The 16,062-nt window shown below is 42.2% G+C and overlaps 1 protein-coding gene across 1 annotated transcript in view; it reads left to right on the top strand.

Moving 5' to 3' along the window:
- Positions 1 to 13,864, top strand: part of LOC138365277 (Kruppel-like factor 18) — a 21,972-nt gene extending 8,108 nt beyond the window's left edge. The window contains exon 3 of the mRNA XM_069325556.1: positions 13,667 to 13,864. Coding sequence (XP_069181657.1) covers positions 13,667 to 13,864 — 198 coding nt within the window. The remainder of the gene's footprint in view (positions 1 to 13,666) is intronic.
- Positions 13,865 to 16,062: the final 2,198 nt, after the last annotated feature.

Here is a 16,062-nt window from a genome sequence, read left to right as displayed (position 1 = left end):
CCGCCATTCATGGGATTAAACACCCGCCATTCATGGGATTAAACACCCGCCATTCATGGGATTAAACACCCGCCATTCATGGGATTAAACACCCGCCATTCATGGGATTAAACACCCGCCATTCATGGGATTAAACACCCGCCATTCATGGGATTGAACACCCGCCATTCATGGGATTGAACACCCGCCATTCATGGGATTAAACACCCGCCATTCATGGGATTGAACACCCGCTATTCATGGGATTGAACACCCGCCATTCATGGGATTAAACACCCGCCATTCATGGGATTAAACACCCGCCATTCATGGGATTAAACACCCGCTATTCATGGGTAAACACCCGATACATATACCATTCCTACAAATGCCATGAGACTACTGCAAGAGAAAAATATATATATCTGTATGTAATTATCCAGCATCATCGTTGTCAGGGACAGGAAGCCTGTAAATATATAGCTTGGCTTGTCGAGGTCTTCCTAGCCCGACCACAGACCCTCCCCCAGGACGTACGCCCCCCCTCCCCACAGCAATTGCCTAACACACTATCTACTGCTAGATGGACAGAAATATCAGATGAGAAAAAACATGTCTCACCGTATCTCTCGGGGTGCTGGACTGAACCCTGATCCCTCGATTGTGAGACGAGAACGTAGACCACTGTGCCACAGGGGAATTTGCACCGGAGACAATAAGATCAAAGACAATTTGATTGTAATATAAAGGATATTGCAGGGCACATTAGAATTAGGCAGAAGGTTAGGTAACGTAATTAGCAGGAGAAAGCACTTATAGTTAGTACGACTTTATCGCACTTGTGAGGGATATGTGGACAAGGATCTGGGATAGGGCGGAGGGGGTGGCAGTGTGTTTTATCACTTAAGATCATCGGGAACCGAACGTTGACCTGCATGACGCGAGGTCACCTGTCCTAAGAGATAATGGAACCTATATCGATGGAAATGTAAGCAAATATGGACCGTTAAAGGCCAAACGCCTAGGGCTAGCTTCACCCAACTTTGTAGGGGGATTGGTCTTGGGTACGGGGCTGACATAGGCCGACCCCCGACCAGCCCAAGCTAAATACTTTAAGAAATAATAGCATATATATTTAAAATTGCCCATGCAATTTTCATGGAATCGAGTGTGAAATGTGGTGTGTTTTCCATTATACGTGTATAGTAATATACGTTCAGAGTCCTCATACATTTGTTTTAGTGCTACTTAATAAATTTTCAGAGACAAAGGTGTATGTACTCTGAAAAGACATTTCCATCTATATAAAAGTTGAAGCCAAGACGGGGAAGATAAGGGGAAAAGAGGGGGAGGGGGAGATAGAGAGATGGGTGAGAGGGTGTGAAGATGAGGGTAAATGGGAGACGTGGAAGGGAGAGCAGGGGGGGGAGAAGTGGGAGGTGGGGGAATTGGGAGGGGGATGGGGAAATTGGAGGGGGAGGGGCGATTGGAAACGAGAGAGAGAGAGGAGGGAAGAAATGGGGGGGGGGGTATGGGGGAGAGGAAGGAAGAGGGGGGTATGGGGAGAGGGGGAAGAAAATGGGTGGAATAAGGATTGTGGGAGAAAGAGTATTCAGGGAACGACCGGGATCCCCTTCTAGTATTATATAATTAACTCGATTTACCGAAGATGGTGTGTGTGTGTGTGTATACTCACCTATTTGTACTCACCTATTTGTGCTTGCGGGGGTTGAGCTTTGGCTCTTTGGTCCCGCCTCTCAACTGTCAATCAACTGGTGTAAAGATTCCTGAGCCTACTGGGCTCTATCATATCTACATTCGAAACTGTGTATGGAGTCAGCCTCCACCACATCACTGCCTAATGCATTCCATCCGCTAACTACTCTGACACTGAAAAAGTTCCTTCTAACGTCCCTGTGGCTCATGTGGGTACTCAGTTCCCACCTGTGTGTGTGTGTGTGTGTGTGTGTGTGTGTGTGTGTGTGTGTGTGTGTGTGTGTGGTGTGTGTGTGTGGTGTGTATGTTTGTTTTCAACCCGCTTTTTTTGTCTCTTCCCACAAACATCTCTTTTAAATAGAACTCAGAACCAGACATTTTATTTCAAACAACTTATCCAAGTTATTACAATAATGGTTCGATATATATATTATATATATATATATACACACACACACACACACACACACGAGACAGTGTCAGCCCACGGAGGAAGAATTGAAACAGGAATTTCCTAAAGTTCTTTCGTATTTTAATAATACATCTTCAGAAGGTCATTCATTCTGAAGATGTATTATTAAAATACAAAAGTACTTAAGGAAATTCCTTTTTTCAGGTGTTCCTCCGTGGTCTGACACTGTCTTGTATATGAAAGTGAAGTTTACCATTAGAGCGGCGAGGTAGATATTGGCTCAGTTTGATGTCTTAACAGCAGAATGATTGGAAACACAATTTGAATATTGACTAATACACAGTAATCATACCATGAAGTTATAACAAAAATGTGCGCACATACATCATCATATCGATAGATTCTAGGAAAATTTCCCGGATCAAAGTCACTCAAAACACACAGCTCGTGCAATATAGATCCGATTTCAATGGAACTCAAAATGCGTCAGTAAGCCCTCTCCTTTTTTATGGCAATATTCTTTTTATAATTCCAAATATCCATTTGGGAGTCCCCATGCTTTCTCTGTTGACCTTTTACTCTATTCTTGCTGCACCATTATATACATCGCTCAGTCTTAAATTGTATTTTTTAACAATTAGGTTGAAAGCATTGGAAAAGTTGTAGTGATAAATCAGTGTCTCAATAAGATGATGATTGAGTCTCTTTTTTGACCCAGGTATTTACCTGGTTTCTTACTATTCAAATTAAATATTATACCTGCCATTACACCTCAATTAGTTATGTATTACAGTTGTCCATATTTCTGGCTTCAGTTCATAGTGCTATGTTATTTGTTTTATGTGATTGTATTGCTGTTATGCTATTGTATTACAATATTGTATTATACTGTATGAGAGCTGGTTAGTGGAGCGGTGTACGAGTGGTCACTGGTGCTGGACGGGTATTGGACAAGAACGGGTTGCGTAAGCATCAGTGGTTCCAGCTGTGAGCGTCACTGAATGAATATTATTTTCAGAGCAGGAATTATAATTATATAAGTATATTGTTTCAAGTATGTCTAATTTATTGAATACTTATGTTAATGAGTGTATGGTAGTGCTTATCACAGTGAAGAAGTGTGGCTCTTGTGTTATACTTATGTGGCTACAGTGTGTCACAGGAGCTCATGCTGTCAGTCGGAGCCAATATTGAGTTACTAGTAGACAGGTTGTGTTGAAGACTGGATGCACCAGACTGGATGCACCAGACTGGATGCACCAGACTGGATGCACCAGACTGGATGCACCAGACTGGATGCACCAGACTGGATGCACCAGACTGGATGCACCAGACTGGATGCACCAGACTGGATGCACCAGCTAAAGTTAAGCAGTCTCCGTGGTGTAGTGGTAAGACACTCGCCTGGCGTTCCGCAAGCGCTTTGTCATGGGTTCGTATCCTGGCCGGGGAGGATTTACTGGGCGCAAATCCTTAACTGTAGCCTCTGTTTAACTCAACAGTAAAATGTGTACTTGGTTGTAACAACGATTCTTCGCGGCAGGGGATCGTATTCCAGGGACCTGGCCGCAACGCTACGCGTACTAGTGGCTGTACAAGAATGTAACAACTCTTGTATATATCTAAAAAAAAAAAAAATTAGTGTTTGTTATTTGCCTGAGGTTGTGTGTTTGCAATGAGTCTGGAAATCTTGTGATTTATAACCAAGTTGTATATTTTAACGTTTGTCAGTGGTTATAAACCCATAATCTTTTAATTGTTAAACTTGATTGTACTCTGTTTATTTTTTATTTGTCCCTTCCAGGGGCCTGACGGCTGAGTGGGCAGCGCTCGGAATTCGTAGTCCTAAGATTCCGGGTTTCGATCCCCGGAGGCGGAAACAAATGGGCAGAGTTTCTTTCACCCTGATGCACCTGCTCACCTAGCAGTAAATAGGGTGCCTCGGAGTTAGACATCAGTTATGGGCTGCTTCCTGGGGATGTGTAACAAAAAGGAGGCCTGGTCGAGGACCGGGCCGCGGTGACGCTAAGCCACGAAATCATCTCAAGATAACTTTCACAGAGTAAACGAGTGTTTTATTATTTTTATAAACAGCGGATTTAATTAATGAATCCTGTAGTTAACAATGGGGATAACAGACGAATAAGGAGCATTAGAAGCTCTTTCTAGGAATACAAGATTTGCCAAATTTATTTATTTTTTTTTTTATTTTTTTCTTTTGAATTTTTGCCCCGAGGGGCGAGTTTATTGGGCAGCGCCACTCATCTTGTGAGTGAACACACCGCCATAGTGACAGTATTGGGCAGCGCCACTCATCTTGTGAGTGAACACACCGCCATAGTGACAGTATTGGGCAGCGCCACTCATCTTGTGAGTGGACACACCGCCATAGTGACAGTATTGGGCAGCGCCACTCATCTTGTGAGTGAACACACCGCCATAGTGACAGTATTGGGCAGCGCCACTCATCTTGTGAGTGGACACACCGCCATAGTGACAGTATTGGGCAGCGCCACTCATCTTGTGAGTGAACACACCGCCATAGTGACAGTATTGGGCAGCGCCACTCATCTTGTGAGTGGACACACCGCCATAGTGACAGTATTGGGCAGCGCCACTCATCTTGTGAGTGGACACACCGCCATAGTGACAGTATTGGGCAGCGCCACTCATCTTGTGAGTGGACACACCGCCATAGTGACAGTATTGGGCAGCGCCACTCATCTTGTGAGTGGACACACCGCCATAGTGACAGTATTGGGCAGCGCCACTCATCTTGTGAGTGGACACACCGCCATAGTGACAGTATTGGGCAGCGCCACTCATCTTGTGAGTGGACACACCGCCATAGCAGCATGTACAACACTCCCTAATAGGAAGAAAACCCGCTGGGTTGTTCATCCTGTCACTTGTACCCACACACAGCTGGGACTTGCTTAACTGTCTCAAGTGAACAGCTCCTCAAACAAGAAGATTAACATCTATCAACCCTTAAAAACTTACGTTATCTTGCGGGTGCAAAATGGGGAAATCTTTTAAGAACAGTATCAATATATGACAAATAGTGTTTTCCTAACTCAAACAATGTGGGATTATTATTCTACACATACTTCTGATTTCTCTCAGGTGTTCATATTCACGTAAATAGTGGTCAAGGCGGTGTCCATCACTCTCACCACAGATTCTGCAACTTCGCTGATCAACTGTTGTTTCCATTCCATACCTCCATGGATATTTGTATCCAAGACGGATTCTCGCTATTACTGATTCTCTCCCTCGTCCTCTTCGGCCATAATGATTGGGATTGCCAGCTGCAACCATGTTGTACCATCGTATAGATTCACTGGTTTGTGCTGCCAAGTGCGGGTGGTAACAGTCTCCTTGATGGGTAATGATTATGAAGCCTTACTCTGTTCTCGTCTCTTCAGTGGTTATTTCCGGATCCATGAGCATCCAAACCACATGGATTGGACGGTAGAGTGACTGTCTTGCTTCTTGCAGGATGGTATTCAATCCCCGACCATCCAGATGATTGGGCAACATTCTTTTTCTCCGTTTTTTCCTAAATGCTTATCCTCGTATACCTTTTAAGTGCTATATTGTTGTAATGGCTTAACGCATTTCCCCCCTGATAATGACTATCTTGCCTTCCATATCTTAGCAAACGCCTTCACCAACACCGTATCACAATCACCACACACAATCTTCACACCAAACATAATTCTCTAACACGATCTTCATTAGACAATTGGACCTTTACTCGGTCTTTATCCCTCTTTGCACTTTTTTCCCTGACAGTTCCGTTCAGTCTTAATCAGAGTAATGGTCCGCATTTTACAAAACATTCAATATTTACGATTCCTCCTTTTCATAATCGGTTTAATATCCTCCCACAGCCTCATCGTTACTGGTCCAACGAGCTAGCTCTCCCGTACGTTTATTAATAATGTAGTCAGTAGCACACAGGAACGAAAGTGTAACTTGAGAATAACGTGACCTGGGGACATATTACACCATGACCTGAGGGACATATTACACAGTGACCTGGGGGACATATTACACCATGACCTGGGGGACATATTACACCATGACCTGGGGGACATATTACACCATGACCTGGGGGACATATTACACCATGACCTGGGGGACATATTACACCATGACCTGGGGGACATATTACACCATGACCTGGGGGACATATTACACCATGACCTGGGGGACATATTACACCATGACCTGGGGGACATATTATACCATGACCTGGGGGACATATTACACAGTGACCTGGGGGACATATTACACAGTGACCTGGGGGACATATTACACAGTGACCTGGGGGACATATTACACCGTGACCTGAGGACATATTACACAGTGACCTGGGGGACATATTACAGTGACCTGGGGGACATATTACACCATGACCTGGGGGACATATTACACAGTGACTTGGAGGACATATTACACAGTGACCTGGGGGACATATTACACAGTGACCTGGGGGACATATTACACAGTGACCTGGGGGACATATTATACCGTGCGGTGAAGTGAGGTAGTAATCCTGACTTCATCACAGCCTGATATTATATCTTCCCCCCCCCCCCCCATCCCTCACCCCTCTGTCGGGCTGGTCGGATCTTTGTTGAGGGTTACAGAGCTTTCTGTAGTCGGCTCGTTCGTGACCCGCGCTCCATTTTCTAGTAGAGGAGTCACCCGCCGTTGCTTGGGTGACGGACGCCATCATATATATTTTTTTTACTGCTTACTATCTTATTTACCGTACCCCTTGTTCCTTTCACTAAAAAATATAAACTCCTAACTACACGCTGTCATCATTTTCACTACAAACATCTAAACCTTGCAAAAGATTTTCGTTACCAACATCTGTAACATATAAATTACTCACGACCTACCCCCTCACTACATACAGTCTTCATCCCTATAACCATTTTCACTACCAAGGTACCGATTGATATCCTTATATACAACCATCTCTACCACATTTTCTCTCCTTCACCATCTTCCCTACCCTTCGCCACCTGTACTTTTCACTTTCCCTTTATCCCTGTAATCTCAGTGAAGATGGAGTCTTTTATTTAGCTAGAGAATGATTTGCAATATCAGTGGAAACTGGGGGTGGGGTAGGGGTGGCATGGGGCTCGACCCCGACCGGCCTATTACCACACCCGCAGACAAAGAACAGTCACCCTGCAAGGTTTGTGAGGCCAACCCGCAAGCGTTTAACCCAATCTCGAACAGACATATAGCCTCTTATAGAGATTAGATTCCTAGTTATTCCTAGTCGGCCGGTCGGCCGAGCGGACAGCACACTGAACTTGTGATCCTGTGGTCCCGGGTTCGATCCCGGGCGCCGGCGAGAAACAATGGGCAGAGTTTCTTTCACCCTATGCCCCTGTTACCTAGCAGTGAAATAAGTACCTGGGTGTTAAGTCGGCTGTCACGGGCTGCTTCCTGGGGGTGGAGGCCTGGTCGAGGACCGGGCCGCGGGGACACTAAAAAGCCCCGAAATCATTTCAAAATAACCTCTCAAGATAGTCTCCTGAGACTATTGGATGCCTAATACTGCTACTACTATTGATTAAGAATCACAGTTTTAAATACTGTTGCACGTTACAACGATGACTGGTTGTTGCCAAGAATGACCCCCTGTTTCTGGATAAGTTCAAGTTCAAGTATGTTTATTGAGACAAGAAAGAACTACATCTCAAAGGGATATAGTAGGCTATTTCTACCCCCTAAGACTTTCTGGATATTTTTTCGTTAATAATCCGAAAAAACGGATATCGAGTATGATTGCAGTAGTTGAAAGAGATAGGAGGAATGAGTGAAGAAATGGTGCCCAAGCACTTAGATCATCGAGGATCTCACAAGCATGCAAGAAGCAATACCGTCGCTTTACCTACCAATCACATTTCATTTTCGGGTCTGCATTTTGTGAGTGCAGACTTCTATTGCACTCTATTTGAACTTCTATTGTCAAAGTCAAGACACAATGCTCGTATCTCTAATTACTCTTCATTTTCAGAAATGGTGGCCCATGAAGTCTTGTAATGGAGGATCGCTTGAAATGGTACATTTCCTATGTATGTTTTTTTCCTGTTGACGTTCAAAATTTCCTCATCAATGTAATTCGGAGTTTAGGAATTCTAGTCGCTTCAAGTACGATTAAATCGGTTGTAGCGAAGTAATTATTAAACGAAGGCGACACGTAATGGTTGCGCACGGTTCCTTTCACCTAATGCCTTTTGTTCACCAAGTAGTAAGGTAGGTACTATTGAGTTCGGCAATTGTTGAGGGGGTTCGAATCCTGGAAAAATCTCATCAACTTGACCATCGCGGGGCGTTACACAGTCCTCCCGGCGGGGCGCCTTCTGTTGATAATTACTTACTCGACCATGGAGGACTTCGATATAGGTCGAAGATATATATATATATATATATATATATATATATATATATATATATATATATATATATATATATTATATATATTACACACACAAGCTTCCTGTCGCAGACGAACCTTGTTAGATTCTTTATGTTCTGGCTGAGCGCAATCTGCCAATATCTTACCCTCTAGGTTTCCATTAGGTATAACGCCCCTCACCTATGGTGTGAGCAGCAATGTGCGTGTGTAGTCCTCCACGCCATCTGCTTGCTACCCTTCCAAAGGTGTTCAGTGACCCGATTCGAGCGCTTTGAAGGGGGTCAGAGGGCTTTAGCAAGGTTACTTGTACTTGCCTTTTGGTACTTGCCTATCAGTGTCTTCGTGGATAGTGATAGTCTAGCTCCCTGCACCCCGCCTACTAGCCTCGTTATACCTGCTTCGTTATAATTGAACTATTCCGAGGTTCGATTTCCTGGTCGAATCTGGCTTTAGAGGTAAGAATGGAGGTGGTTTTCCCCTTTATGATATCTTTGATTTAATTTTTATTTTCTGTGAGAAAAGAATTCTGTTTGGCTTATCGACGTTCCGCCTACCCCAAAGGCCAATTACTGACCTTTCTCATTATGCTACCCACAGCAGCGACCTAATCAAGAGTGTAAATTATGCAGTATACCGCAAGCCCACACTTTACACCACTATGTATTAGTGTGTCAAATTATTGATAACTATAGAAATACGGAAATAAGTATCGTACCACATAAAATTGTTTGGATGTGTGATAATGTTATGATAGACAGAATACTTAGGAGCTACAAACACTTTTCCCCAAGAGTGTAACACTTCTATGCTGTGTTTAATATATTAACCTGCAATGTTAAGTGTGATTCTTGTACTGTGATTTGTGGATTTGAGGATTTGTACTCACTGGATTTGTGCGCCCCTTGAGGGACTTGAAGTAGAGAGGAGTAGAAATAGCCTAAGGTACTCTAGCCGTTTGAGATGTATTTTATTGTTTCAATAAACGTACTTGAACAGCAACCTACAACACCCAGGTACTCTACATCGTGTAGGCGAATGCATAAATAAACTCGACGAGTTTACAGTCGATTGTATCAAAGTCCCGGCAACTGAACAATCGGTTGTACAGCTCATTCTCTTAATAATTTTCCACTACATAAAATAAAAGATAACCTAACCTAACCAGACACGGACGAACCCAAGCAACCCACCTATCACCCTTATGCATAGAAAACGTATGCATAATTGGGTGAACCATTACTTTTCATGGTGAATTGCATTTACATCGTTGGTGACCATAACGTACAAAATGCGACCTATTAGTGAGAGAGAACGGGTTGTAAGCAACTAAAATACGCTACAGGTTATCGTGACAGGTTTTTGCCTGTCATGGCAAAAGTAAACCAAAAAAATACCAGGTTATCTTGAGATGATTTCGGGGCTTCTTTTTTTTAGTGTCCCCGCGGCCCGGTCCTCGACCAGGCCTCCACCCCCAGGAAGCAGCCCGTGACAGCTGACTAACACCCAGGTACCTATTTTACTGCTAGGTAACGGGGGCAAAAATTGTACCTTGCAAGAAAGTGCAAGAGAGCTGGGGTTTTGCCATTTCGTCTTGATCCTCGAGCGTTGCGGTTGTGGTATTTAAAGAGCTCTCACACGGGGATGGTGGTATATCTGTCTTCTACCAGACCAAATCTCCTGGCTTCGATAACTAGCTATTTGGAAGAAATCGTCGTATTCACAATAATGATTACCTGGGTTCTCTGTGTGCGTGTACACATTTATGCAATATTAAATAATTAAGTTGGATATACGACTATTTTCATTAAATATATTTACCATATCAGTTGCAGGACAAAACCCAGAAACACTCATTTGCACAGAGTGAACATTTTCTCACAGTTGGGGCTGACGTCTGTGTTGCACAACTCTCAACACTGAGGGTGTTGAGAGTGTTGAGGGTGTCAACAACACTGGTCTGTGTCCAGTGTTGCCAGAACGGACGCTTCCACCTCCTTAATTCTTTTCCAATAAGAGGGAGGATGAACATCAATTTGCTTTGGCCACAGTGGGAAGGGGAGAGGCGAGAGAGTGAGAGACAGGGTGAGAGGGTGTAGAAGAGGGGACGGAAAGGGAAGAAGCTCAAGTAGAAGGGATATAAAGGGTAAGAAATCGAGGATAAGGAAATAGGGTAGAGTTAAAGAATGTAATTTGGAAGGATAGGAAATATTTGAGGTATAATTATTAGTTAGGAAAGAGGAATATTTTAAAATACTTCAACAATACAAAGAACAACGACATGTAAACCATTTTGGTGAATATATGTGCGTGTGTAGATTTTATATATATATATATATATATATATATATATATATATATATATATATATATATATATATATATGCGCGAACAAGCCTCAACGGTCTCCAGGCATATATGCAACTGAAAACTCAAACCCCAGAAGTGACTCGAACCCATACTGCCAGAAGCACTGCAACTGATGTACAGGATCCCTTAACCATTCGACCATCACGACCGGACAAAATGGTCAAAATTGGCCGGTCGTGATGGTCAAGTGGTTAAGGGATCCTGTACATCAGTTGCAGTGCTTCTGGCAGTATGGGTTCGAGTCACTTCTGGGGTGTGAGTTTTCAGTTTATATTATATATATATATATATATATATATATATATATATATATATATGTCGTACCTAGTAGCCAGAACGCACTTTTTGGCCTACTATGCAAGGCCAAATTTGCCTAATAAGCCAAGTTTTCCTGAATTAATATATTTTCTCTAATTTTTTTCTTATGAAATGATAAAGATACCCATTTCATTATGTATGAGGTCAATTTTTTTTTATTGGAGTTAAAAATAACCTAGATATATGACCGAACCTAACCAACCCTACCTAACCTAACCTATCTTTATAGGTTAGGTTTGGTTAGGTAGTCGAAAAAGTTAGGTTAGGTTAGGTTAGGTAGGTTAGGTTGTCGAAAAACAATTAATTCATGAAAACTTGGCTTATTAGGCAAATTTGGCCTTGCATAGTAGGCTGAGAAGTGCGTTCTGGCTACTAGGTACGACATATATATATATATATATATATATATATATATATATATATATATATATATATATATATATATATATATATATATATATATATAAAGTGTGTGTAAATCATGAAGAAATTAACGAGATGAACAATGTCAGACCACGAGGGAAGGATTAAGACAGGAATTTCCTCAAGTACTTCCGTATTTAATATTACATCTTCAGAAAGATGGATTTACAATGTTGTTGTTTTAGATTCAGCAACTAAGGTGAGCCTGTTGTGGACCTACCTGGCACAGGAGCACAAGGCTGTAATTCTGGGATGGGATTTACAATTCAGTGGATATATATATAAGCAGGAATGAGGCGAGGTGAAAAACAATGTCTTTAATGAGATAAGAGGATATTAATAAGATATTATTGAGATAAATGCGTATCATTGATCCCACTCAAATCGCCCTTTAACTGATCAATCAAAAATGGGTCTGAATTATACAGACCACTACTAATGTTCAGATTTTGTAATCTGTATTAAAGCAAATTCAGTAATGTTTCTGTTGAAAATCATTTTACAATTCGTCAATGAAAAAGTCATCTCCCAATCAGTTTGGTGAGAACTTTCTGACAAATGAACAAAGCATTAGATAATTGGCCGTGTCTTATAGAATTTTATGCTGCGAAATACTAAATTACAAATCTTTAGATGTTTGTCCTACATACAACTTATTACATTCATTACAAGGTATTTAGTAAATGACAAAATTACCACTATAAGGACTGTTTCTAACAGTTTTCCTACAGTATTTTCGTAATTAGAAAATCATGTATATGTTTCAAGGCCATAACAATATTTTCGAACCCAGAAAAATATGGTAAACAAAACACATTTTTTGGGCGAATTTTCTCACTGCATTTATTATTATAATGTGTACGACGTGCTTTTGTACGGCAAACTTCCAAAAAACTCGGTGGATAATAAAGCTTGAGAACAATAAAATCAATATTTATAAGCTCTTTCTCTATGAATTCTGGACTAACAATCCGAAGAGCTTATATATAGAGGAAAAATAGTATGTATAGATACAAATGTATATAAATGTATATAAATGTATAAAAATAAATGTATAGATACATAGAGGAAAAAATTTGTTTCACATTGTTTCTATGCCCTGAGAAATATTGAACATAAGATAAATTTCCGTAAACACTAAACTTTAGTGAAAAAATTTCTCTATAAATAAGTATATCTAAAAATGGCAACCTTATCAATTTCAGTCCCTATAGTAAATTTTATAGTGTTGACGGTCATTATATTTAGCTGAAATTTCAGACGAATATTTAGCTACGCAGGTTAACCTAATCTACTTTCTGAGGTGTTCGCAATGCAACAGTAGCCCCAAGCTAAGTGATTATGATGTAGCGTGTAAAGCAAACCACCTTATCTATCTTGAGATGATTTCGGGGCTTAGCGTCCCCGCGGCCCGGTCCTCAACAGGGTCTTTTTTGTTACACACCCTCCAGGAAGACGCCCGTAGCAGCTGTCTAACTCCCAGGTACCTATTTACTGCTTGGTAACAGGGGCATCAAGGTGAAAGAAATATTTTGCTCATTTGTCTCCGCCTCCACAGGGGATCGAACCCGGAACCTCAGGATTACGAACCCGAAGTGCTGTCCATCCAGCTGTTAGGCGCCCTCTGGAACAGCTGGCATTTTTTCCAGACTTTTAGGACGTCTGTGTATGGTCAGTCAGCCATCTTAATAAGCTGCTGTCTTATCCCCTTCCGCAGCATCTGCCTTAAAAAATCATACCACAACACCTCGACAACTTAGCGGGCTACATGATCCCCAGGTTTTAATACTATTAAGAACATAAGAACAAAGGCAACTGCAGAAGGCCTATTGGCCCATACGAGGCAGCTCCTATTTATAACCACCCAATCCCACTCATATACATGTCCAACCCATGCTTGAAACAATCGAGGGACCCCATCTCCACAATGTTACGCGGCAATTGGTTCCACAAATCAACAACCCTGTTACTGACTATTACCAAAAGGGAATTTCTCACAGCCTAAGTACTCCGATCACACTTATTTAGAGACCATCTGGGACAGTCCCGTCATAGACAAAGCAGCTATGATGCGCCTCCATGCTGCAGCACCGACACAGCTTGAGATTGCAACCCACACAGCCGTGATGACTTGCCATGTAAGGGATTTTCTATTAGCATTTCCAATGTCAGTTATTGGCAAGGGTCTCAAACTGTAAACCCTTCATATTGCAGTGTCTCTGTTACGAACCTTACACCTGTAGAGGTTAGTCTTTATTACAAATTGTTTATTAATACAAATTGATTAGAGAATGTCGATGAAAGAAATCCGCAACTGGCAACTGCGAGGCCGCGATATTATCCGCCCAGCAAAGTAGTTCCTTTGAGCTGGAGATCGCTCAAAAATAAGGTGGATTGGTATAGCAAAATTATATGAAGGAAAAATGGACTCAATAAAAAAAAAACTGCGAGGGGAATATGGTAAATCGAGTCAGTAAGGGGGTTTGACTGGGATTGTTGAAGAATAGTGTATTAAGGGGCGAGTGATAGCACAGCGACGGACGCCATTTTTTACCTGACACGGAGCACCAGTTGGCTGACCAGTCCTTGTTATCTGAGGGATTTCTCCGGCCTATCTTAAGATAAGAGCCACAAGGCTGTATTAACAGGGTTGCAAAGAAGAGTAGAATACATAGATGGCTTACTGGGCAGTTTCTGAAAGTCCAGATTTCCTAGGGATTTATATATGTGTGTGACACCGGCTGATGGAGGTAGTGCTGGAGTGCACACTTCCAGTGTTGGACTAGGAGTTATATGAAGACGAGAACCTGTCTGCGTGAAAAGAGACAATGTTGGTTTCCTTTCGAATGCATTATTTATAAGTAATTATGTTATGCAATGTCGCGCGTGTTTTATAAATATACATTTGCGTCATTTATGTACTAGGTTGTTTCCCTACACCTTGAATTCCCTTTGGTATAATTAAGAGCCTTATTCCCCCCTAGATACAATAAAATACATGACAGCCCGTGACAGACCCCTCTGCCTTGTTGTTGCCCTAATCCACACTAAATATAAATGTATTTGGGGCAATGCATTAGCTGACGGATACGATCACCATGTCCTTTTCTGCAAGAGAATCCGGTGACTGGCACTTAATTGACTGGTATTCAATTACTTCAAGAGTTGCCTTGCCATTGCCAGGTGCCCCGCAGAGAGAGCCGCGTTTCCTAATGTCCCGCAGTTCTGTCAGTTCTTCTTATCAGTGGTCGCTAGGAGAATGGTAACCCAATTGCTATAGGATTACACATGAACACTGGCAATATCTTCGTTAACTTCATTGTTCGGCATGCAAGAGACCCCTTCCTCTACTAGGCATTAGTCGGGACTTGTTAGAACTGACAACTGCCTCCCCAGTGCCACTTTTGTCCCGATTACTTCGGAGACCCTTTATTGTCTGGGGTAAAGTTGACACATTTTTTATGGAGCTGGATTCGAGGCGCATCGAAACAATTGATCCTATAGTTAGTTGTCAGCGACGTTTTCAGGCGATTTGGTGCGACAATGTTGAGGAAAAGAGCATAATGTATTCTTCGTTCGTGTCCAACATGAGAGGAGCTTTGGGACTCCTTACAACCTTGTGGCTATAAATACATGTTAAAAAGTGCATACCGCAGACATGCATGCATAATACAATACTACCTTCCACCTTCAATGTGGACACACACACACACACACACACACACACACACACACACACACACAAGTTTAGGGGCCTCGTAGCCTGGTGGATAGCGCGCAGGACTCGTAATTCTGTGGCGCGGGTTCGATTCCCGCACGAGGCAGAAACAAATGGGCAAAGTTTATTTCACCCTAAGTGCCCCTGTTACCTAGCAGTAAATAGGTACCTGGGAGTTAGTCAGCTGTCACGGAGTGCTTCCTGGGGGGTGTGTGTGGTGTGGGAAAAAAAAAGTAGTAGTTAGTAAACAGTTGATTGACAGTTGAGAGGCGGGCCGAAAGAGCAAAGCTCAACCCCCGCAAAAACACAACTAGTAAACACAACTAGTAAACACACACTGCAGTGCTAGACACATACGTGTTTCAGAGATATACAAACATGCGTGTTTGAGAGATATACAATTTTGTGAATAACTATAAGCCCTTGCATTACTGAACTCTCGTGTTAACTCCACGTACCCATCAATCAACGAGGACCTAACCTTTACTTGCAATATCATCCTGGGATTTAAGTTATGCACACAATCAACAATCAATACTGCGCAATACATGGGTGTTACACGGATGTCTCTATCTACATTTCTTGCTTTCATCAGCTCCATCACCGCATTTTGGTGGTGTTTTGTGTATCTAAACGTAATGATTCAATTCTTTCCTTTTTCGTATGTTAATATTTAAA

Source organism: Procambarus clarkii, chromosome 16, assembly GCF_040958095.1.
Source record: "Procambarus clarkii isolate CNS0578487 chromosome 16, FALCON_Pclarkii_2.0, whole genome shotgun sequence".
Lineage (NCBI taxonomy): Eukaryota > Metazoa > Arthropoda > Malacostraca > Decapoda > Cambaridae > Procambarus > Procambarus clarkii.
This window is presented reverse-complemented; position numbering and strand designations above follow the sequence as displayed.